This window comes from Carassius carassius, chromosome 31 (genome assembly GCF_963082965.1).
Source record: "Carassius carassius chromosome 31, fCarCar2.1, whole genome shotgun sequence".
Classification (NCBI taxonomy): domain Eukaryota; kingdom Metazoa; phylum Chordata; class Actinopteri; order Cypriniformes; family Cyprinidae; genus Carassius; species Carassius carassius.
The window spans coordinates 27,310,149-27,336,223 of record NC_081785.1 but is presented as its reverse complement, the minus strand read 5'-3'; the positions used below and the strand labels follow the sequence as shown (position 1 = coordinate 27,336,223).

At 41.8% G+C, this 26,075-nt stretch overlaps 1 protein-coding gene across 1 annotated transcript in view; it reads right to left on the bottom strand.

The window, feature by feature from the left end:
• LOC132111821 (polypeptide N-acetylgalactosaminyltransferase 16-like) overlaps positions 1 to 26,075 on the bottom strand; it is a 49,202-nt gene that overhangs the window by 6,312 nt on the left and 16,815 nt on the right. The window contains exons 7-14 of the mRNA XM_059519434.1: positions 12,288 to 12,375; positions 10,951 to 11,035; positions 10,588 to 10,691; positions 10,216 to 10,342; positions 10,036 to 10,128; positions 7,904 to 7,987; positions 7,675 to 7,798; positions 5,868 to 5,984 (exon numbers count right to left, since the gene is read on the bottom strand). Coding sequence (XP_059375417.1) covers positions 5,868 to 5,984; positions 7,675 to 7,798; positions 7,904 to 7,987; positions 10,036 to 10,128; positions 10,216 to 10,342; positions 10,588 to 10,691; positions 10,951 to 11,035; positions 12,288 to 12,375 — 822 coding nt within the window. The remainder of the gene's footprint in view (positions 1 to 5,867; positions 5,985 to 7,674; positions 7,799 to 7,903; positions 7,988 to 10,035; positions 10,129 to 10,215; positions 10,343 to 10,587; positions 10,692 to 10,950; positions 11,036 to 12,287; positions 12,376 to 26,075) is intronic.

Here is a 26,075-nt window from a genome sequence, read left to right as displayed (position 1 = left end):
TTTTTCTGAAAGATGATAATTTTGGATTTCTCCATGTTTATTGGTAAGGCCCAGTCTCTACTGTAATCTTCTAAAAGCGAGAGGCTTTGGTGTAGCCCCTCTTCATGAGGTGACAAGAGCAGAAGATCGTCAGCGTACAGGAGACATTTGATTTCTCTGCCCTCGAGGGTCAGACCAGGGCAAGGGGACTTCTCAAGTGCTGATGCCAGTTCATTAATATAGATATTAAACAGAGTCGGGCTGAGGCTACAGCCTTGACGCACTCCTTTGTTCTGACTGAAATAATCAGTACGTCTGTCGTTGATCTTGACACAGCATTTGTTCCCGTTGTATATGTCCTTTATGATGTCATATGTCTTTCCTCCTATTCCGCTCTGAATCAGTTTTAGAAAAAGTCCATTGTGCCATACCGAATCAAAGGCTTTTTTAAAATCAATGAAGCAGCCAAATATTTTTCCTTGTTTTGTTTGATGAACATATTTTTCTATGAGTGTGTGGAGTGTGTAAATGTGATTTGAAGTTCTCTGTTTTGGCATAAATCCAATTTGACAATTGTTTAAAATCTTGTGTTCTTGGATGAACTGAATTAATCTCTCATTGATGATGGAGCAGAATAGTTTTCCGAGGTTACTGCTCACTGTGATGCCTCTATAATTATTTGGGTCATACTTTTCACCTTGTTTAAAAATCGGGGTTATCACGTTCTCTTTCCAGATCTCAGGAAAGTGTCCAGATTTTAATAAGAGATTGAATAATGTTAGGATAGCAAGTCTCAGTTTGGGGCTGCTGTGTTTCAGCATTTCATTAGAAATTCCATCTAAGCCACTTGATTTCTTATTTTTGAGGGATTTCATCTTCTCTGTCAGTTCAGTTAATTCTATGGGCTTGTCTAAATGATTGAGCTGCTCTTTTCTCGTGTATTCCAGGTTATTTAGTTGGGAGGTCAGATGTTTTTGGGCGAGGGTTGGTTCGTTTAGAGAATAGAGTTTTCTGAAATGTTCAGTCCAGATGTTTGGGTCATAGATGGGAAGGTGTTTGGCCTCTTTGGATTTATCTAAATTATTCCATAAATCCCAAAAAGAATTTTGATCGATTGCTTCTTCAATTTTGTTTATTTTAATTTTTATGTGGTCAGTTTTCTTCTGTATTAATAGTGACTTATATAGTTTGAGCATTTCTTGATATGTGGCTCGTATTTGTTGGTTTGCAGGGTCTCTGTGTTTTTTATTTGATAATGATCTTAATTCTTTTCTTAGTTTTTGACAATCTTTATCAAACCAAGCATCTTTAGCGATTTCTTTTTTACATCGGTAATTTGTTCTTTTTCTGAGGGCTTTTCTGACCACTGTAGAAAAGATTTGAGTTAACTGTTTAGTTGCTAAATTGATACTTCTCTTCTCTACACTAAATGTAGTCAGGAGAAATGAGTCTATCATGTTCTCAGCGTGGGTGCTGTGGAGCGCAGCTTCATACTGGGCAGGACTGTCTTTACTCCATATAAATTTGGGGGGGAGCGGATATAATTGAACTTTCTGTTCAGAAGATGGCAGATGATTCCCTGACCTGTTGAGACTGAGGACTATGTGACTGTGGTCTGATAATGGCAGCTGTGGCATCACTGTGAAATAGTTGATCTGACTCTGGTCTAGATCTGTGATGGCGTAATCTACTGTGCTGCTGCCCAGATGTGAGCTGTATGTACATTGGCCCAGAGAGTCACCCGTCATTCTGCCATTCACTATGTACAGGCCCAGGCTTTTGCAGAGCTGCAGGACTTGTTTTCCATGTCTGTTAATCGTGTTGTCATAATTCTGGCGTGTTTTGGTAAAACCTTTTTGCTGATGATGAAGTGAACTGTTAATATATTTGTCCCCATCAGAGCTGATGTAGTCCTGTTCCTTCCCCGTTCTGGCGTTCAGATCCCCCATTAATAGAAGTGAACCTCTAGACTGGAAGTAATTGATCTCTGATTGTAGGGTTGAGAAGATGTCTTCATTATAATAAGGCGACTCATATGGGGGGATATATGTGGAACACAGGTACAGGTCCTCATCTAAACACAAAATCTCTTTTTGAATTTTTATCCAAATGTGTGTTTTTCCCTTTTTCATGGGCTGAATATACTGCCACAGATGGTGTTTAAACCAGACTCTGATTCCTCCTGAATCTCTTCCGTTTCTAACATCAGGCTGTTTGATTGAGGGGATGCGCAGCTCTCTGTAGTGTGAGGGGGGGGAGGTTTGAGAGTCTAAACGACTCCATGTCTCAAGTAAAATAATTATGTCTGAACTATGTACAGCGTTAATAAAATCAGGATTGGTACTTTTCTCTCCAAAAGCTGAAGAGAACATTCCTTGAATATTATAACTAGTTATTTTAAACGATGACATTGGGAAGTATTGCATTTACCAGAATAATGTATGAATTCATGAACAAATCATGTTTTAAAATATAAATTCATCAATTAAAAAAAAAAAAAAAAAAAAAAAAAAAAAAAAAAAAAAAAGCAAAGAGGATGTATATATATATATATAAACATACACACACATATATATATATATATATATATATATATATATATATATATATATATATATAAACACATCACGAGTGAATGAGTTTTACAATTGTCAAATTTGAAAGTAAACAAGTAGAAATAAGTGAAATAAAAGTAATTAAGAAGTAATGATGATTTTTAACTCCAGACACACTGCTAGTAGTTAAGCTAGTAGGTTGTCACAGATCATTTTCAGCATGTTTTTGATCTGGATCAGGTCTCTGGAGTCTGTTCTAGCTCGTCCTGCTGCTACAGCGGCGTAGCTGTCTGACTGAAGCACTCTTACCCTCTCCTCGTGATCACCGAGCGTCTTCGGAGGGGGGCGCAGGGCTGTCTCCTTGATGCTCTTAGCAAACAGTCTCATTCCCTCTCGATGGATGTGGATGTGGTCATATAGATGCTCATGGGTGATGCGCTGATGGTCAGCTATGTGGACATTTGTCATTGAAGCACAGATTCCAGCTATCTTCTCATTGATGGAGTTGATGATGTTTTGTGGCACGTCTCTGCGAGGTAGAAGGGTCGAGATGATGATTTTGGCTCTGGAGTAGATCCTGCTAGCTGTTTGCACTACGTTGGTCAGGGCTTTAGTGACATCTATGTTTCTAGCACTGAGGTCGTTTGTCCCGGTGTGGAGAATGATGTGTGACGGTGCACCGAACCCACCGTCTCGCAGCAGCCTCACAGCTGAGTGTGACGTGGGACACCAGAACTTCTTCACAGATCTCCCCGGAAACAGTCGTCTGGGGTCGAGATGATGGCCGTTGGAATCACAGAGTATAATGATGTTGTCTTGACTCTTCTGTTCTCTGCTGGTGCTCCTGAATGGTGCAGGTGGAGGACTCTGTGTACTGCTGCTGCTCTCTTTCCTCTTGAGCTTGTGAGCGGTTGCAGGAGTGAAGGAGCTCTGAGACGGTGAGCTGACACACTGCTGCTGTTGAGTGGTGTTTGTGCTGTGTGTTTGGGTGCTGACACTCTCTTGGTGTTGTCTTGTGTGGAGCTGGTTTCTGGTCTCCTCCAGCAGTCTCTCCAGTGTGTGGCTGTGTTGTTCTCTTCTGACCAGCTCTTCTCTCACCCTCCTCAGCTCTTGGTGCAGCTCTTGATTGTCCTCCTCCAGTTGTTTTACAGCAGAGCAGAGCTGCTGTATTTGTTGCACACTGTGGTGGCTGGTCAGGTTTAGCAGATGATGGAGGCTGTTGGTAGTTTCCTCTTTAAACAGACAGAAGTGCTGCTCCAGCTCAGCGATGTTATCTCTCAAAGCCTTGATCTTAGGAGACGCAGGAGTGCTGGAGTGTCTGTGTGTTTGAGGAGTTCCTGAGCTGCTGTCAGAGATGGTAACGGAGCTGGTGCTGGGCACTGTGTGGCTCTTCATTTCAGGATCTTGTTTTATCTTCTGAACCTGGTGTTTAAGGTTTCTGAAGCTCCTCTGGAATTCACTGAGGCTGGTTTCTGCTCCCTGGACCATGACTGTGCCATTATGGTAAAGATTCACAGTCAGCTTTGTGTCGTTCTCTCCTTCCAGAGTGAGTTGTCTGCCTTTGCTGATGCCTCCTTTCCTCACACATGTCATGTTTGAGCAGAGGACGGTGTGCCAGGATGATGTCTGTTCAGTGAAGAACAGCAGGTTACACAGCACTCTGCTGTTTTCTGCTCCACTGTAGTCAGATAGCAGAATCTCTGGGTTCTCCCTCAGCATAATCTCTTTCATCTTTTTCTTGTCTTTTGTAGATTTAATTTCTGCTGGATAGATTATCTCCAACTCCTCTTCATTTTTGAAAAATGCCTCTGCTTTAGTGAGGCCCATGTTGTTCTAACTGAACTAACTGTCACAGAATGTCAGCTTGGCTAACAGTTAACTGCTACAGTGACTTTATATGTCGTTTTTAGTCGATGACAATCTTTTTAAGAGGTCTTACCTTAGAAATCTTCTGCCTCTATTGTTCACAAATAAATGTCCAATTAACTAATTATGATTTGGTTCATGAAAAAATCCATTATCTGGCAAAAATGATGTTGAAATCAGGAGCTGGTATTTCTGCTGCCAACTGCCATCGTAACTCTCTCTCTCTCTCTCTCTCTCTCTCTCTCTCTCTCTCTCTCTCTCTCTCTCTCTCTCGCATTGATTACTCGGAGTCTGATCCAACCCGTTTGGCGGAGGCGCGGAGAGCGCGCGAGTCATGACTAACACTTCATGACTATTTAGAGATTTAAATATCAAATGGCGGCTTCGCAAATGATCGCTTTAGTACATTCGGCAGGCAATTATACAATAATGATATTAAAATAGAGGGCCAAATCGGGTGCCAGGCCACCGGTTCTCCCGGTGTCCAGTCCGCGCCTGATTTCCACAGACACGCGGAACGTGCAGGAGTCATATATTGCATTTTTGGGGCTTTATATTCACAGACACTAGTCGATGTCATGTTTTGATTCAAGTGTACTGACCTACTTTTGATTTAGTCATCCAAAATGTGGCATATTCCGTCCGCGTTAGGCATTCCGTTTTTATGACTGGATTCTACGAACCAGACTGTATTTCCGCATCCCGGGAATTATTAGGGCGGTATGTCTCATAATAGTCCGTGCAATTTGGGAAAGAAATCAGTTAGATCTGTATGTGGATGTGTGTAAATATTCAAATGTAATCCCCTTTGTAATCGTTAAAAATTTCATAAGTAACTGTAATTTAATTACTCATTTTTTCTTAGTAACTGTAATTAATTACAGTTACATTAATTTTGTAATTAAATTACGTAACGCCGTTACATGTAACTAGTTACTCCCCAACACTGTATATTCAATAGTTATCAAGTTAAACTAAATGAAAATGAGATGTTTATTTAAACAAATATATATATATATATATATAAATAAAATGGTTGTAATTAGATTCAAATTTGAATCTAATTAATCACTTATTGACAATGATCTGACTGTGAGGGATGTTCTGATTTCAGGAGATAGTTGCAAATGAGCCGAGCATGAATGAGTGGACAGGAGCAGAGGTCAGAAGAAGAGAAGAAGATCTGGAGAAGAAGAAAGAAAGAAAAGATAAAAGCCTATCCAGCGAGGCTAACTGAGTTTGTGAGTGGAACCATATGCAGTGGGCTTATGTGAAGATATGTGTTTATGTCTGCTGCGTTTCAGATCGACCGCAGCATTTATCAGGGGGATGTGAGGAGAAAGAGCGACAATATTCAACATTCGATCTGACATGGCAACAGAATATATCACTACAATTTACTTAACTTCCACAGAAACTGAGAATAGAGCTGATGATCCAATCTCAGTAGCTCATCAGATTACACACCTGTCTGGACTCTTTGATGTTGCAGGGCTCCAGTCTGACCTTTGACCCTGCAGTGAAGGCTGTGATGGCCAGACACAGGTCACGCTGACGGATCTGTGGCTCAATCAGGGTCCACTTCTGAGAAAACAGGACAGACCAATGATTTAGTGAGAAATGCAGGTTTAGAGAGCTGCTAGACATATGTAACAAATCACATTGCGTTCAGCAATCACACTCAAAGTAACAAAATACTTGGCTTTATTTATTTATTTATTTGCATTTTTAGTTATTTTAGTTTATTTGGTGTCAAGGAGTTGAAAACATTTATACTGTATATCATCCCAAAACAACTCCTACTGCATTACATTACACTTGTACAGGTATATAAAAGTTTAATGGCAAAAATAAAATACAAAAATTTAAAAATGCAAACATGCAAATAACTTGAATATGGAACAATTATGTAATAGTGTAATTATGTAACTGAAATATGTCTGATGACATATGTGACCCTGGACCACAAAACCAGTCATAAGGGTAATTTTTTTAAAATTGAGATTGATACATAATATGAAAGCTAAATAAATAATCTTTCCATTCTGGAATCTGAAGGTGCAAAAAAATCTAAATATCGAGAAAATCTCCTTTAAAGATGCTTTTGTGCTTCAGGGTCACATATCTATAATTTACAAAATTAAAACAAAATAACAGTAAATTATACAAAATTATATGCAACTAACCCTAAACCAAACCCTAATATGAACTCTAATCTTATAGTAAGTACATGTTGTTAATTAACATTACTCAGTGCTTGCATATATAATCAATACTGTAACAAAATTACCTTAAATTAAAATTAAAATTAAATTTATGCATTTAGCAGACGCTTTTATCCAAAGCGACTTACAGTGCATTCAGGCTATACATTTTTACATATCATGTGTTCACAGGGAATCGAACCCCCAACCTTACGCTTGAAAACAATGTCCTTTAATGACCAAAAGTATTTGAAAAAAAAAAAACTATATATATAAAAAAATGCAAATGTGAAAACAATGGAACATGGAGCGTGTTGTAATTATAATGCACATTATGCATGTATTAATAAGGTAATTATGTAATAATTTAAATAATAACAATGATGTAATAATTTAAATATTTAATTTGCATATAGACAGGGTAACTGTAAAGTCACAAATCAAATAAAATAACCTTTAATGGCCAAAAATATATGAAAATAATAATAATAATATTGTGAACAAAAGAAAAAAAAAAAAAAAAATGATGGGCAAAATATATTTGTGACCCAAGCGCACAAAACCAGTCTTAAGCCGCTGGGGTATATTTGTAGCAATAGCCAAAAAAACCATTGCATGGGTCAAAATTATACATTTTTATTTTATGCCAAAAATCATTAGGATATTAACTAAAGATCATGTTCCATGAAGATATTTTGTCAATTTCCTCCCGTAAATATATCAAAACTTTACCTCAGTCAAACCGGATCAAATGAAGAAATCAGTGGCCAAAATATTTGAACAAATGCAAACTTGAAAATAATGTAAATAAAACAAAACAATGATGGGTAAATATATATGAAAACTCGCAAAATATATATGCAAACGTGAAAATAATGTAAACAAACCAAAGATCTTGGGAATCAGAATATAATCAGGAAATCAGTTGCATTTCCAAACAGTGAAAAGATAAGTTAGGGGTTAAAAACGAATGACTATTAACACTGCGTTACTGCTGTAGTTTAGTTTCGATGTAAGCGAGAAAGCTACTGTCAGTCAGTCATTCATCACACACTCTGGTGGAGCATCACCTGTGAGCCAGGTATGTTCGGTGTGGTCTTACACTCAGCCAAACCCAGACTGTCTGTACCGTGACTCTCCAGACACAAGCCATCCTGCTTCAGGAGACTGTACGCCACTTCCTGCTCAGGGATTCTGACAAACACAGGCAATAAAGACAGAACGCATTCAGGAGGGACTTGAGAGTGTTAAATATAAAGTCGATCAGAGGCCAGACACAGTCCAGTGAACGGGACTCACTTGAGTTCAGGATACACATTCTCAAGATACCAGCGGAAAGAGTTACAGTTCAGCTTCCGTCTCAGGGCAAGCCGATCTGCAATACTGTACAGAGTGACAGAGAGAGTTAAAGGAATAATTCACCCAAAAATGAAAGAAAGAGACATTTAGTAGAGTGTTCACTTAAGAGTTTTTACAAATAATGACAGCAGACAGTGACCAGAGGCCGTCAAGCTCCAAAAACCACAGACGTAGTGCATAGGCCATACATTCTGAGCACTGTATTGATCATGAAATTTCATATGAGAACAGTACATATATATATACAGTACAGACCAAAAGTTTGGAAACATTACTATTTTTTATGTTTTTGAAAGAAGTTTCTTCTGCTCATCAAGCCTGCATTATAATAGTAATATTAAACAGTAATATTGTGAAATATTATTACAACTTAAAATAATAGTTTTCTATTTGAATATACTTTAAAAAAATCATTTATTCCTGTGATGCAAAGCTGAATTTTCAGCATCATTACTCCAGCTTTCAGTGTCACATGTAACATCAGTCTATCACATGATCATTTAGAAATCATTCTAATATTCTGATTTATTATGAGTGTTGGAAACAGTTCTGCTGTCTAATATATTTGATGAATAAAAGGTTAAAAAGAACTGCATTTATTCACAATAAAAAAAAAATCTAATAATATATTTTCTAATAATATATTATCTTTACTATCACTTTTTATCAATTTAACACATCCTTGCTGAATAAAAGTATTGATTTTATTTAAAAAAAAAAGAAAGAAAAAAATAATTACTGACCCCAAATTACTGACCAGGAGTGTATATTGTTATTACAAAATACTTATATTTTAAAAACATAGCTTCTTTTCTTTTTTCTTTTTTTTACTTTTTATTCATCAAAGTGTCCTAAAAATGTATCACATGTTCTGAAAAAATATTAAGCAGCAGAACTGTTTCCAACTTTGATAATGAATCATCATATTAGAATGATTTCTAAAGGATCATGTGATAATGAGCCTAAAAATTCAGCTTTGCATCACAGAAATAAATGATAATTTAAAGTAAATTAAATTTAAAAACAATTATTTTAAATTGTAATAATATATCACAATATTACATTTTTTTCTGTATTTTTGATCAAATAAATGCAGGCTTGATGAGCAGAAGAAACCTCTTTCAAAAACATTAAAAACAGTAATGTTTCCAAACTTTTGGTCTGTACTGTATGTATGTATGTATGTATATATATATATATATATATATATATATATATATATATATATATAGGCCTAAATTTAAGATGGATGTATTTGAATTACATATAAAATGTCCATCCATTTGGAATACACAGTTTTAACATTAACAAAATAATAAACATGATTTAAATAATAGAATATGTGATGCAAATTTTTCAGTCATAAATGAATTATTTTTGCACTCAAGGCGTAGTTTATTATTAATTACTGCATCTATCCAGTTTCGTTTAAATAATCATAAGTTCAAAATGCATTTATTAAACAATTATATTTTTTCAGTCAAAATATATTAACGTGGTTTAAATATGACTAGCCGTGGAACAAGCAATATTCATTTAGACTGAAACAAAGTAGATTTAGTGATGATAATCATATACTGTATCCCTGATCATTGTGTATTTAAAACCCATTTAGTTTATTAGTACTATCATAAAAATCTGACCTGCTTTATTTATTTATTACTGACAAATATACATCACATCAACTTCATCAGTTTAAAACTGTGTAATCCAAATATATGGAATTATATGCAATTCAAATACACAAATCTTAAATTTAGGTCTTAATATTCTTTTGAGTAAATAAATATCTTGTTATCTGCTGTTTGATTCCAAACCTAGCTTTATGGTTCTTGACATGCCGAATATATTGAATAAGTATTTTTATGAAGTTGATAGTCTGTTTCATTGTATGCAGCTGTGTGAACATTCTTCTAAACATCTATACAAGAAAGTGATGTACTGTAGTTCTGGACTGACACGAGGGCCAGTAAACAACAAACATTTTGTTTTAGATGCAACTATTTCCTTAGAATAGGCTTTCCACCACGCGACTATAACCAGATCAACATAAGGTTTTAGAGACGTCTGACCTTCCGAAGGCCTTGCCCTGTGCTGATGGTCTTGCTGCATAGTAATACTGTTTATACTCATCCATCCAGACCTCAGCAGCTCTCCGCGTGTTTCTACAACACACACAGAAAACATAACAGCCATTCATTCATACACTGCAATGCAAATCTAATGATTACAAGTTATAAAGGCCAATTTACTTGATGTAGGTGAGTGCATTGCCCTCTGGGAAGTCATAAGGATGGCGTTTCCTGAAGACGTGGCCCACGCGACTGCAAGGCAGGATCTCAAGACTGCCGCCACACATCCACACTCTGAACGAAAGCTCTACAGCATCACAACAGAAAAGAAACATAGAGAAATAGAAAAGAACTGCATTTATGCGTGGAAGTAAAAAGTAAAAAAGCTTGACTGTATTGGTAAGGACACTTAAAACACACACTTTTCTTTAGTCAGCTCTAGCAGTGCTATATGATCTCTGACGCTCGTCTTGCTAAACTGTTCACCGGGTGTTTGACACCTGAACACATTCACAGCAGAGGAGTAAAATCATACATCTGAAGATCACTTACCAAAGTTCTCACCACCCCAGATGTCCATGTGAGTGTCGTACTGGCCCAGGTGATTAAACCAGCCTTTATCCATGACAAAGATTCCTCCGGCAATCACAGGAGTCCTGCAACAACAGCGGTTGGTATGGACATGTTATGTGGTGCAAACATCTGAGACCACTACAGTTATAAAATGCTTCTAGGTTTATAAAAGCTCCTGGCGTTTGAATTTGTAGGTCTTTTCTTGCAAAAGTGCTTCCATTTGACACGGGTCAATGTGTTAAGTCCTTTCTTTGTGTTCAAGATTCTAAAACTATAAATAGGTTTAAATAAGATTCTAGATTTTTAATTACATCAGACTTTAATTAAGAGAGAGGGAGAGACCTGATTGGTTGTGTTGGGTCGTTTCTAGCCATTTTCTGTTCTATAGGAATCTGCTCCCATTTGAAGTGTAAACTCCAGTCGAAACCTGACATCAGAGGGGAAAAAGTGAGGCAGTTATTTCTGGAATCAACACATGCAGTAATTTTTAATCTTTTAGCAATCAGACAATCAATCGACAGATTTTTTTTGATGGCTGATGCCATACGTACTGCATGATGTAATTTAAACAATGTGCAAAACAATTGCTGCAGTGAAATTTAATTTATTTTACATACTATACTGAAATAACTAACTGTAAAATATTAACCTGGAAAATAAAAGTATTCATTTAGTGATTTCTTTATTCTGTAATCCTGTTATAGTATATTTCATAGTATGAAATGTTTTCCTGTAGTTCAAGTAGTAGAGCCTGGCAAATGCATGAATGTAAACTATAGTATTTCACAAATAAAGATACAGTTAAAAGCCTGAATAAAAGCTAACAGAGACTGGGAAAGCACACTGCACACTGGGAAACATATTTTCTCAAATAGAGACCAGTTAACGCTAATTTACATATGAGATGAATATGACATGGCAGCAAACTGGATATAGTGCACCAACATTTGAGATCTGAATACAGGCGTTTTCACCACTGTCAAAATAAAATAAATAAATAAAAATAAGGATGCTTCCGAGACTCATCAGCCAAGCAAAAAAGCCAAATATCTGTGATTATTGTGATTGCTGCTAAAGTATGACTCCTTCAAAACTCAGGAGATCTAATGTTCTCGCATGTGAACATAATCTGTGGTTGAATGATGTCACTCTGAATCTTATGTAAGTTTGTCGGTGTGCAAGAGCGTTCATATCGTGCCTTTTCCTACACTCTGGAATGCCTTTCCGCTATTCATAACATTTTCGTAAACTATTGAAATTTTAAAAAGGAACTTGACTTATTTTATCAGGCTTTTGGCATTTGAGTGGGTTGGATTAATGTGAGTGATTTCGTTGTACAATTTATATCGGTTTCATGAGTCTCTGTAGAGCACTTTGGGCAATTTTCATGGTTTTGAAAGTGCTTTATAAACAAATGTTGAGTTGAGTTGTGCTTCATCAACTCAAAAGTTGTTTCAGATGTTTATCTCCTAATATTCATTGATAACAATAAAAATATACACAAACAAGTCAATTAGTTTTTTTTTTACAAACAATATCAATCAAAATCAAAATAACTCAAACTAAATGCAAACTAAAAAATACTGCATTCTGGCAGAAACAAATTTTAAAGAGATTATTAAATTGATACATTTAAGAGATGTTTTTTGTATGTGCTAAAGCAGTGAGATCTCTCTCACCTCCTCTCAGGTCTGCAGAAGCGGCCAGGTAGGCAAAATTATCCAGACTGATCACATCAATGATAGGACTGATTGCACGTGTGTGATCCTACAAGAGAACACAAACCACAAATAACAAATAAAATTTAAACTCAAATTAAGTTTTTTAATGCATGAAATGAAATTCATCTGTTTTCTAAATGCATTTCACGGATCTTATTATGAATGATTTGTCTCGGGTTACTTGACTGTAACCCTGTTCCCTGAAAAAGGTGGAACGAGATGCTGCATTTCAATAATGCATTCTTTAGTAATGATCTAAAGAAAATGAACATTCTTTATTCGTTTAGTTTTGACGCACATTGTTCAAACATGCCAAGAATTGGATTAAATAACGTCTGTGGGTGATGTCATTTGATTACGTGCACCTGCGGGGTTATAAATAGAAGTGAAACGGACACACATTCAGGCTATACCTTTGTCTGAAGGGATGTCCAGGCATGCCTACAGTGCAGCATTGAGGTGCAGCATCTCGTTCTCGCCATTTCAGAGAACAGGGTTACAGTCAGTAACACCGCCGCATTACACACTTGCTGCAAGGGGACATCTAATGCAAAAGCCATAGAGGATGCAATCCCCTGGTTGAATGGGCCCTAACTCCTAGAGGCAAAGCTTCATAGGCTAGGGCAAAAGAATCCCTCACCCAATGTGAGATTATTTGTCTCATGGCAGCCGCCCCCGGTCGCGGTCCCCATAGCATAGGAAAAGCTGCTCCGATTTATGCAACTGGCTAGTGCGGTAGAATGGAACTGTCATAAACCAACTTTCATAAACACGCCATCTGAGGGCATAACTTCTTCAAGTGGTGGGAGCCCTAGCACGCAGAGGTCTACCTCTAAAATCTTTCCTCTGATTTGACTGATTACTTCGGCGTGGAGTTTCCATTTCCCATTTGGCACAGCTTGTCTGGAAAGCAAGTCTGCTCCCACATTCGTATGCAAGGGAATGTAAATCGGCGGAGGGACAGTAACCTGTCTTGTGCCCAAAGCAGAACCTGCTGTGCTAGCCTAACTGATGTGCCAGTCAAGAAGTTAACCTCTCCAGATCTCTTGGGCTGGACTCACATATAAGACCACACCCAAACCTGTGAAGAAAGCGTCTGTTGCTAGCATCTTGTGATGACAACATGCACCTACAGTGGGACCCAAAGTCATAAACCAGGGTCTGAACCACATAGAAAGGGTACGAAGCCCCTGGCGTGTAACCCTTATTTGCCTCTGGGGATTAGCCCTCAGATGAAATCCTGTAGCTCTAAGCCACAACTAAAACAGTCTCATGTGCAGGAGGCCCAAGGGTATCACCGCGGATGCAGCATCCGTGAGACCTAGAACAGTTTCAAAATAATGGATGGTAACTTTCAAGCCTAGCTTGATATACTTTAAGGTGTTTAGAATGGATCTGTCAAGTGCAGGAAACAGTTGTGTTCGCATCGTGATCGACTCCCATACAACCCCAAAATACATTATCCTCTGGACAGGAGAATTAAGATGAGATAGTATGACATCCCGATGTCGAAGTGCAAGCTCTTGAGACTAGGTCAAAATCAGCCAGTCATCTATTTAATTTGAAATGTGGATGCCCTGGAGTCGAAGAGGAGCCAGTGCTGCATCCATGCATTTTGTGTATGTGTGGGGTGACAAGGCTAGGCCGAATGGAAGAACCAGATACTCGTAAGCTTTGCCCCCAAAAGTGAACCTCAGGAAGTTCCTGTGTTGTGGCAGGATCTTTAAGTTTCGGTGTTCTGAGGTACTGACTGTGTTGACAGAGCCGCCAAATAGGGCGGAAAGCGGTTCAACCACAGGTGCCTCTCCATGAAGACCACAGCTGCCATTGAACGGCCAGTGGTGCAAGCCATATGCTTAGTTACATGGAGAGACAGGTCTGTGGCCCAGTGAAGTTCGGAGAACAATGACCCCGTTCGTGCTCAAGTACCCCACTAGTGAGGATGTCAACCTACAGGGCTTGATGGGAGCATTGTTTTTGCTGAGCGGATGAGCTCCCAGGGAATAGATAGCCCACGAACGTCTCTTCCATCCGGGGCATCATTGTGTAGCCCTGTGCCTTTGCATCCACGATGGTTGAATAAATTGAATCAGAGGCATAAAGACATGGATAGAATAAGGCTTACTCCATGAATGAGTTAACTCAGATCGCCAAAGGGAAGAGACCGTTAATGAGTTCCATCCTTTTGGACACCTGACAGAAATCTGTCATCAAGCTTCGAGCATTTGGTCCCGTGCTACTGTGGCCAGCCCAGCTTAGTAATTTGAGTAACTCTGTGCGTGGTGCTCTTGATCTCCATCTCTGCAGAGACAAGAGATGAAGTGTCCAATGCCCATTCTGAAGAAACCCCCAATATAGCCATAATTCCTCTTTTCTTTCTTTTTCTTTTCAAAAGACAAACTATGATGCAGCACAACGCAAAACACACACACACACACAATACGGTCCCTGAAGAGAAAGAAACCTGAAGGTGTGTCCGTTTCATGTCTATTTATAACCCTCAGGTGCACGTAATTAAATGACATCACCCACCAAGGTTATTTAGGCAATTCTTGGCTGACACACGTGTTTGACACACGTGCTTCACAACCAGTCAAACAAAGAATGTTCTCATATGTGTAAAAAATATTCTAATGTTTAATTTAATGTTATAAATTGATTTTTTAAAACTCTAAAACCATCAAAACAGCTTAAACCAGTAGTAAAATATAAACTAAATTGTTTAAATAAATTTTAGTGCTGAGCAATGATTAACTGCGATTAATCGCATCCAAAATAAACATTTTTGTTTATATAATATATATGTGTGAACTGTGTGTATATTTATTATGTATATATTAGGGGTGTCATCGTTAACGCATTAATGCATGCAATTAATTAAAAAATCCTTAACGCGTTAAAATAATTTGACGCAGATAACACAAATTACTAAAGCACAGTTTCTATTCTAACCTTTTAACCCAATTTTGCTTCTGTACCTGCGATCAGATCAGTTTTAGCTGCTAAACTCCAAATGAGTCAGAGCGAATGTGTTTAAACAACCCGTCCAAAACAGCGTTAATTTAAAGGAAACCAGGCTGATTACATCAAAGAGAACAGAGACTCGCATTGCGTTTTCAGTGAATTATTAATTCCAGTATGTTTCTCTTTCAAACACAAGCTCTGGCATACTCTGTGATTGTCTCTGAAGAGCGCGAGCCCTCACACATTGCACTGTGTGAAGTACAGACTGAATGGATTGTTAACACATCCCATCGCTGTATTGCCAGATGACACGCAAACTATGGTTTCTCAACTGGATAACCAGTCTCGCCAGTAACGTTTTGATGGATGAAGACTGCAATCAAGCTAAAAACGATTGCGGTGGCATACAGGAGTCATGCACGCATGAGTCCATTATAATAATGATGTGTGCTTTATAAACTATGAGTGCTCTTGTAACACAGATCACACATTGTATTTATGCACAGGCACAGACATTTCCGTACATTCATGTTGTTGCTAAAAAAACTTTCTCTTGAAAAAAGCTTGCAGAAAATACAGATAGTTTTTTGAGAATCACTTAACAAATGATGATAAAATAAACATTTGAAACAAGATAAGACGCAGATAAACACTAGGGCAGAGGTTCCCAACCCCCGGGTAGCGACCCACTACCGGGCCGTGGAAAAATTGCTACCAGGTTGCAAAAATGTTCTGGGAAAAATGTGTATAGATGACACTCTGTTATTTATTTAGTGTTAATGAGTGTTCCTATTATTTAGTATTTTGGGGATTGATATGGAGTAGCAATTTGATGATTTCATGTTAAATAAGTAAATCTTTCTGTAACGATAAAACCTTTCATATTCATCCGGAAGAAGGAGGCGGGAACCGGCGGACAATCAAATAACATTTAATTATTCAAAATAAACAAAACACAACTAAAAGCCCAGGCCTGGTCCTCTCTCGTCCTTCACTGTCGTCGCTCCAGTTTTATATCCTTCCATCTCCTCCGTGGGCCTCGAGACCGGCGGGTCGAACAGGTGTAGCTCATCTCCAATCACTCCACCGGCCTCGCTCCCATGTCTCTCGGCCCCGCCCCACTCGTCACATACCCCCATCGCCCCTCGCAGGCCGGGGGGTACTCCCGAGACTGCGCTCTACTCCCCCCCAACCCCCCCCCCCCCTCTCTCTCCGGGGGGGACCGCTCACGGGGACCTGCGGGAACCTGGGGGTAGGACAGGCGAGGCGAGAGAAAAGCAGATGGAAGGAGGAGCGACAGAGACGAGAGAGGGGAGAAAAAAAAAAAAAAAAAAATTCCGGTTCCCAGACGCACCGCTGCTCGGCCCTCCACCAGCTGGGCGATCTCCTCCGCGGTGCCTGGCAGTGGCACTGGACGGCCCTCGGCGGACGGCACGACACTCCTCCGCCGCCCGGTGGACGGCGACGGCTCCTCCGGTTTTGGGCAGCCGGCAGGAGTCCCCCGTTCCCTGCTCCTCCCCGTTCCGGCGGATGGCAGCAGGCTCCGGCCACCTGACGAACGGCGCCGACTCCTCCGCTCCCTCACGGACGGCAGCCGTCTCTCCACATCGTGGGCGGCCGGTAGCGAGCTCGCCCGTCCCCGGCAACTCGCTCCAGCCCACCGCCTCGAGCGTCCATGGCGGCACACTCCTCGCCTGCTCGTTGGCACCGCGGATTCACCACAGTGGCGAGGGATCTTCAGCAGCGCGTCCCTCCTTCTCCCGGGTTTCGGCACCACTGTAACGATAAAGACCTTCATATTCGGAAGAAGGAGGCGGGAACCGGCGGACAATCAACATGAAACTTTAATTACAAAAATAAACACAAAACCGCGCACCAGCCCCTCACGGACGACTGGTGCGCTCAAATAAAAACCAAAACACAACTAAAAGCCCAGGCCTGGTCCTCTCTCGTCCTTCACTGTCGTCGCTCCAGTTTTATATCCTTCCATCTCCTCCGTGGGCCTCGAGACCGGCGGGTCGAACAGGTGTAGCTCATCTCCAATCACTCCACCGGCCTCGCTCCCATGTCCCTCGGCCCCGCCCCACTCGTCACACTTTCCTGTAAAGTAAATAAATCTAATACGATCTTTTCTGCTCTGATTTGTCACGTATTAGGGGTTAAACGGATTGCAGTAGAGCCATGATAAGTACGGACGAGATCCTATACTGTTCGACACGTACGTTATTCCCAGATTAATTTGTCAAGTTCAAGCAATTTTAAACAACAAAAATAAGAAACGAAAGTGAGCTCACAAATTCTTGCACACAAATAAAGTGCACACAAGCACACAGAGATGTGTTTCAGACAGCACGGAAATACCGAGTAAGGTAGCCTATATATACACATAAAATTTGCTAATGTGAAAAATGCTTAACAGCATTGTCATTGCGCTTTAAATATTTTTTTTCTTGCTTATATGAAAAAATAATCAGATCTGTGACTCCAAAAGAAAAACAATTAAGAAAAAACACAACATAATATGTTAAACCACTATAATACTATATAATAGCCTATATATAGGATATATACAGCAAACCCCCCGCATTATAAATGCACTTTCAATATTTGAAAAATGAAAAACGTGGCTAGATTGTGTTTAATCATTGCAGAAATGCATCATCTGACTCTTTGTATGTTCTTTGGAAGGTTTGCTACTCTGAAACTTTGCTTGCTGCTGTGCGTATACTTGTGCTTACATAAAACTATTAAAAACATGTAAACATGCAAGGGTCTCATAAAAAAAAATCTAGTGCAAGGAAAGTTCATATTACAACTGCCTAAGAAAATCAAGTGTTTACAATCATAGCTGTTGCTTTACACAAACACGCTGAACTCTGAAGCCCAGAAATCCATCTGTAACACACCCCACCTACAGCAGATTCACAGATTCATACAGTGTTTGACATCAGGACACTCCACTCAGACGAAGCCCATGGCTTGTCAGTTTCTTTTCTTAGTCGAGTCAGGTCCCCGTGGTCCCTCCAGAGTCGAGTCAGGTCCCCGTTAACCCTCCAGAGTCAAGTCACCATTAACACTCATGAGTCAAGCAAAACCACAGTTAGACAAGTCAAGTCTCCAATGATCTTCATGGGCAAGGTCAAGTCACCAGTGTTCTTCATGGGCAAGTTCAAGTCACCAATGATCTTCATTAACGCTCATGAGTCAAGCCCACAGTTGATCTTCTTGAACCCAGTCAAATCACCACGGACATATCAGAGCCTCTTCACTTCTCTGCTGAACTACCAGAGCCTCTTCACGTCTCTGCTGAACTTCCAGAGCCTCGTCACATCTCGCTGAACTTCCAGAGCCTCGTCATGTCTCAGCTGAACTTCCTGAGCGCTCGTCCTGTCCTGTCATGGCCATGGAGGCCATCCAGGAACTCACCGCCTGCCCTGTCATGTCCATGGAGACCATCTACCATCTCATTGGGCCACGGAGGCCACCCTTAACCTGTTCATGTTCTCTATTTCAGGCTTACCTAACCAGACTTGCTCCAGACCTGTGCCATCGATGCCACTGTGGTGGTCTTCTGTGCTGCCCTAGTGGGCTTCTGTCTCGACCACACGGCTGTGAAAGTGAAAGTGAAGTGACATTCAGCCAAGTATGGTGACCCATACTCAGAATTTGTGCTCTGCATTTAACCCATCCGAAATGCACACACACAGAGCAGTGAACACACACACACACTGTGAGCACACACCCGGAGCAGTGGGCAGCCATTTATGCTGCGGCGCCCGGGGAGCAGTTGGGGGTTCGACCTAAAGTTTCAATACCACGAAGGTGGAGAGAGAACTGTACATGCACTCCCCCCACCCACAATTCCTGCCGGCCCGGGACTCGAACTCACAACCTTTCGATTGGGAGTCCGACTCTCTAACCATTAGGCCACGACTTCCCAGACTTCCCCAGTGGTGGTCCTCTACACGGCCTGGTGGGCTTCTGTCTCGAATGCACGGCTGTGGTGGTCTTCTGCTCCGCCCTGGTGGGCTTTTGTCTCGACCGCACGGCTGTGGTGGTCCTCTGCGCCACCCTGGTGGGCTTCTGTCTTGACCACACGGCTGTGGTGGTCTTCTGCGCCGCCCTGGTGGGCTTCTGTCTCGACCACACGGAGGTGGTGGTCCTCTGCTCAGCGGTGGTGGTCTTCTGTGTCGCCCTGGTGGGCTTCTGTCTCGTCTGCTCGGCGGTGGTGGTCCTCTGCGCCGCCCTGGTGGGCATTTGTCTTGTCTGCTCAACTGTGGTGGCCCTCTGCGCCACCCTGGTGGGCCTCTGTCTCGACCGCAAGGCGGTGGTGGTTCTCTCCACCGCCCTGGTGGGCGTCAGTCCCATCTGCTCGGCTGTGGTGGGCTCCAGTTCCATCTGCGCTATCCCGGTGGGCTCCAGTTCCACATACTCCACCCTGGATTCCTGCCCTGTTGGCTCTGCCCTGGGCCCCTGAACTTTCTGTTCCCTCCTGGCTTCTTTGTTTTGTTGTTGTTTTGTTTTTTTTTTCACTTCCGGTCTCTGTTTCCCTCTATGGACCTGGCCCTCCGTCCTTTCCCCTGGTCCTCTGCCGGTCCGCCTCCCTCCTGCTCTCGTTGTTGTTGGTTTTTTTTCACTTCCAGTCTCTGTTTCCCTCTAGGGACCTGGCCCTCCGTCTTTCCCCCTTATCCTCCACCAGTCCACCTCCCTCCTGGTCTTTGTGTTCGGTGGAGCATCTGGTAGCTGCTCCTTAGAGGGGGGGGTGGGGGTAATGTCACAGTGTCTGGTCTGTGTTTCCCTGAGTGTCCACTAGTGGTCTCACTTCCCCATAGTCACCCCACTGCAGGCACTACATTTCCCACAAGCCTTTGTCCCATTCATCACTGTTAATTGCACACCTGTTAATTGCACTCAGCTGTCTCCACTTTCATCGTTTGCACCTGTCCATATAAACCAGCCTGTCTCTATCTGTTTCATGGAGTCCTTGTTTTCCATCACCCGGCTTTCTCGTGTTCCCTTGTGTTTTTCTTGTTTCTTGTTTTTGGACTGATTTTGTTGTTATGACCTCTTGCTTTTTTTTGGATGTGATTTTGGATTCTCCATTAAATACTGCGATTGGATCTCTCATTTCCTGTGTGTATTCTTAATAGTTAGACTCAGGAAGAGATGACAATCAACATTTTGAGGAAGTAGACATTGTGGGCGGCAGTGGTTCAGTGGTTCATGTAGGTTGTCTACAAACCGGAAGGTTGGTGGTTCAATGCCCGGCTCCACCTGACCAAGTGTCGAGGTGTCCTTGAGCAAGACACCTAACCCCAGCTGCTCCCGACGAGCTGGATGGCGCCTTGAATGGCTGACACCGCAGTCGGTGTATGAATGAGTGTGTGAATGGGTGAATGTGAGGTAAATTGTAAAGCGCTTTGGATGGCCATGTGGTCTGTTGAAAGCGCTATATAAATGCAGTCCATTTACCATTTAGACATTATCCATAAGAAAGGTATAGAGAAATTTATGATAGAGTGGAAACCTGTCAACAACAGACTCATCAAAATCAGAATGAGAGGGAAGCAAATTAACATGACTATCATACAGTGTTATGCCCCTACAAACAACAATGGAACTCCACTAGACATTGTCCTTCTCATCAAAAGATTTTACAACAGCTTCACATCCAAGCAACCATTGTTTCCATGTGAAGACTGGAGTGACGCAAGGCTGTGTGATGTTGGCATTTTATTTTTAACAATGCCATTGACTAGGTGATGCGGCGAACTACAGAAAACCAGCCAATGTGAGATGGACCCTCTTCACTACTCTTGAAGATTTGGACTTTGCTGACGATCTGGCTCTGATATCCTGCACACACCAGCAAATCCAGGAGAAGGCATACCACCTCATTATATATGCTGAACAGATAGGCCTGAGGATCAACCTGCAGAAGACAGAGGTGATGACACTCGATATTCCAAATACCCTACCAGTGCAGGTAAACTGAGAAAATCTTCCAATGACCAAAAAGTTCACCTACTTCGGCAGCATTGTCAGATATGATGGAGCAGTGGACAGCGACATAACGAATCGTCTAAGCAAGGCCATTAAGAGTGCTGTATAGTGTCTGGACGTTCCAGCAGTACAGCACAAGGACCAAGCTGAAGTTGTACCAGAGCTGTGTGATTAACATCATGTTATATGGCTCAGAGTGCTAAAGGATGAAAGATGCTGACATGAATAGCTTATTATTATTATTATTATTATTATTATAACACACAACAAACTTGAGGAAAATCATGAGAATTTTCTGGCCAAACACCATCTGACCCAAAAAGACAGAAGTGGAGGACTTTTGTTGCTGCCCTAGATGCCAATGGCATAATGTATGTCCAGTAAGTCACATTTAAAAACCTAAAAATGTGCTGTTTAAAAATAAAAATCCATAAAGAAAAATTTTAAATGACAAAATTCAAATAGTTTTCTCGCTTCATATATTTCAAGCAGTGTTTCTCTGTTTCAGCCGACTGTTGCTCTAGGCTCCAGACACTGATTCTTTTTCAAAGTGTTGACAAGAGCAGACAGCATTTGTTCCTTTTCAGTGTGTATCATTAGATTTCTTATAGCACTCATATTATTCAGATATGTGTATTATCAGATATGCTCATTTCTTCAACAATCAGCAGATTTGAGCAACCATTTTGAATTACTGCCTGCAGCACGAATAAAGGTATACTGAGAAAAACTAGGCTCTTGGCTCCATAACAAAGCTCGTATGCTGCTGAAAAGTGGTTGAGAAGACGATAATGTTGATGATGAGATGATGATAATTGCTCTTGATTATTTAGGACAAGAGAGGCTACACGGTGCAGCTGTGAGAAGACAAACAGCCTTCCTCTGACTCAGATTCTGGAAAAATCTCCCTCTAAAGAAGCAGACTGGACTCTATGATTTTATGACTCACTACTGACTCTCCACACTCACAATGTTAAAGCAGCATCAGTGGTCGTGTAGACAGAGAGCGCACAAACAGATCAAGTATCTCAAATGTAAAATCTGCTCAAATTCTATGGATCAAACTCCTGTCAAATTAGATAGATGTGACATGGAGTGTTTGCATGACATGCATCTCAATGGCACCACTGCACAGAAGACTCCACCTCCTCCCGGCGACCAAGTGATGACGGTGACTCCAGACAGAGTGAGGAGATCCTTCAGCTGGATCAATGCACGCAAAGCTCTGGGTCCTGACAAAATCCCTGGACGTGTACTGAAAGACTGTGCAGCAGAACTCACTGATGTCTTCACAGACATTTTCAACATCTCACTGAGTCAGGCTGTTGTTCCCACATGCTTCAAAACTACCACCATCATTCCAGTTCCGAAGAAGCCATCTCCAACCTGCTTCAATGACTACCATCCTGTTGCACTTACTCCCATCCTCATGAAGTGCTTTGAACGGCTAGCCATGCACCACATCAAGTCTGCCCTCCCCCCCTCCCTGGACCCCTTCCAGTTTGCATATCGGTCCAACCGGTCGACCGATGATGCCATCTCCACTACCCTCCACTCAGCAATCACACATCTGGACAAAAAGGACTCATATGTCAGAATGCTGTTCATTGACTTCAGTTCAGCATTCAACACAATCATCCCTCAACAGCTTATTTAAAAAATGATCCAGCTGGGGCTCAACACTTCGCTGTGCAACTGGCTGTTGGACTTTCTGACTGGAAGACCTTAGGCAGTACAGGTTGGCAGCAACACATTCAGCACCATCACACTGAACACTGGGGCCCCCCAAAGATGTGTGCTGAGCCCCCTCCTCTTCACTCTGCTGACCCATGATTGCACACCATCACACAACTCCAACCTCTTTATTAAGTTTGCAGATGACACAACTGTGGTGGGTCTCATTAGCAACAAAGTTGAGACAAACTACAGGAGCGAGGTGAGCCGCCTGGCCAAGTGGTGACTTGGCCACTGACAACAATCTCTCTCTGAACGTGGAGAAGATGAAGAAGATTGTTGTTGACTTCAGGAGAGCGCACACTCAGCACGTTCCTCTGACCATCAACGGTGCAACTGTGGAGAGAGTGAGCAGCACCAAGTTCCTGGGTGTGCACATCACAGAGGACCTCTCCTGGACTGAAAACACAGCAGCACTGGCCAAGAAATCACAACAGCGTCTCTACTTCCTCCACAAACTGAGGAGAGCCAGAGCCCCACCCCCCATCATGTACACCTTCTACAGAGGCACCATCGCGAGCATCCTGTCGAGCTGCATCACTGTGTGGTATGGCGCCTGCAACACGTCCTGCCAAAAGACTCTGCGACGCATAGTGAGAGCAGCTGAGAAGATCATTGGTGTCTCTCTCCCCTCCCTCCAACACATTTACGGAACCCGTCTCACCCGCTAAGCCCTCTACATCGCAGGTAATCGCACCCACCCATCACACAGCTTCTTCAGCCTGCTACCATCAGGGAGGAGACTGCGGAGTCTTCAGGCCAGGACCAGCAGACTGAAGGACAGCTTCATCCATCAGGCTGTCAGGAAGCTGAACTCCCTCCCCTCTTCTGCCCCCCCTCCCCTCTTCTGCCCCAGGCACCACTGAACTACGAACCCCCCCCCCCCGCACTAATATACGATGACATGCACCAGTAACTTTGTGCAGCATTGGTGTGCTCACTACCTTCATTCTCCATGGAACTGACATCATTCCATTACCTCATCAAGCCTGGTTTATACTCGACACGTCCACAGGAGCGCGAAGGTGCGCGCGGCAAAAATGACGTCATTGCGGTGTGGGCGGTCCTGCGCGTTGGGTTCGCAAGACCCAATATCGCCTGGCGGTGTGCGCGACATTTTTTGTAACAACGCGCGCGGCGCCGCATCCGAAGATGAACGACTTCGAAGCGACTTTGTCCGAGCTGGTTCGTCTGTACCAGCATATTTATGATCCCTCCATGCGGGACCATAGAGACAGCCAGATGGCACAGAATTCCTGGAGAGAAATTGCAAAGACGTTGGGGAAGGAAGAAGTTTTTTGTCGAAAAGTATGGAAAAATCTGAGAGACAAGTTTGTCAAAGCAAAGAAAAAAGTCCATGGAAGAAGTGGTGACTCAGGTGGATACAAGAACAATCCTTCGATATTAAACGAACTTGGTTGGCTGTTCCAGTTTGTAAAGCACCGTGAAACCGATTCCAATGTGGAAGTTGAGGTGAGCAATATTTTTGTTTAATTACTTTTTCTCTTTTAAAAGAAAAACAAGGTATTACTCACATTTTGGGGGGGGGGGTAATTTAATTTCGTTTTGTTCTGACGTAATTATATGATGCACTGTAACACTTTTTGCATTTTGTCTTTTAGTTAACATCAACAAACACAACAACTCTTCTTCAGCATTCAGCACGTCCAGAGCCAGAGGCGCCATGTTCTCAGTGTTGTTGTTCCGGCAAACTACTTCTTCGCCGCCGATTCCAGGTGGTTTAGAGGAGAATTACTCCGAGTCGCCCCCTGTCGGTTAAAAAAATAGTACAACGGCGAGCGCGTCAAGTATAAATGCCTCGTCCGTTTGCGGAGGTGCGCGCGCAGTCTGCGGAGACTCGCGCTGCGGAGCCAGGCGAAAGTATAAACAAGGCTTCAGTCAGTTAAATAAAATAACTGCTCTTGAGCCCTTTGTCACTTTAATCAGACTTAATAAGCTTTTGTTTTTGCGCTAAAAACCTTTTATCTGCACTGTTGTTCACTTCATTGATTTGCACTCTTGCAATCTGCCTTTTGCCTTGCGCTGCTTTATTTAACTTTATTTTTAATTTTATTATATGTCTTTTTTAACATTCCCTTATTGTATAGTAGTATCTACATTTTATATTTTGATCTAGATTTTTAGGCTTTAATGTTATCTGTGTGCACCGGGGGTCTGAGAGTAATGCAATTTAGATTCTCTGTATATATGTACTGTACATGTGGAAGAATTGACAATAAAGCAGACTTGAACTTGAACTTGAATTCAGGAAGGAAAAGAATAAAAAACTAGCGGATATCAAGGAAGATTTGAACAGCACAAATCACAGGACTAAGGGAAGTTGAGGACCGCAACGGGGAAGCAGAGGAACAAATACAACAGAATGGATAGGCGCTAACTTAACTGCTAAAACATCCGACTCAGCTAGAGACTAAGTTGATAGATCAAGAGGGCAGGTCTAGACAGCATAACATCCGAATATACGGAGTACCAGAGGACAGGAAAGCGGCTCATCAAGAATCACGTTCATTGAAGAATTATTGAAAGATGGGTTGGCTCTCGATTCATCAACAGCTCCAGCTCCACATTCAGAGGGCTCATAGAGTTCTGGCAGCAAAACTAATGAATAGCGTGAGACCGCACTCCATTGTTGTGAAATTCCTGAGCTCCAAAATGAAGGAAGACATTCTGGGGCAGGTGTGGAAAAGAGGAGGCCTAAAGTGGAACAATGCCCAAATCACACGTGAGCATGATTGCCACCCTGATGTTTTGAAGAAACGTAAAGAATATGCACAGGCGAACAAATGGAAAAAAGATCAGGTTCCAGACCCCATATCCTGCGAAACTCTACATATTCTACAAAGGTGAAACAGTGCCTACAACTCTGTAGAAGAGGTGACAAAACACACGAAAGCACGGGGTCTACAGGTGGACGTCATCTTGCCACAGCAAATGCTGCTCGAACGCCTTCTGCGCCGGACTAGGACAACAAAAAGAGGACGAGGGAGCCCAGGGTGAACTACTTCAACACCAGATTATGTGGAG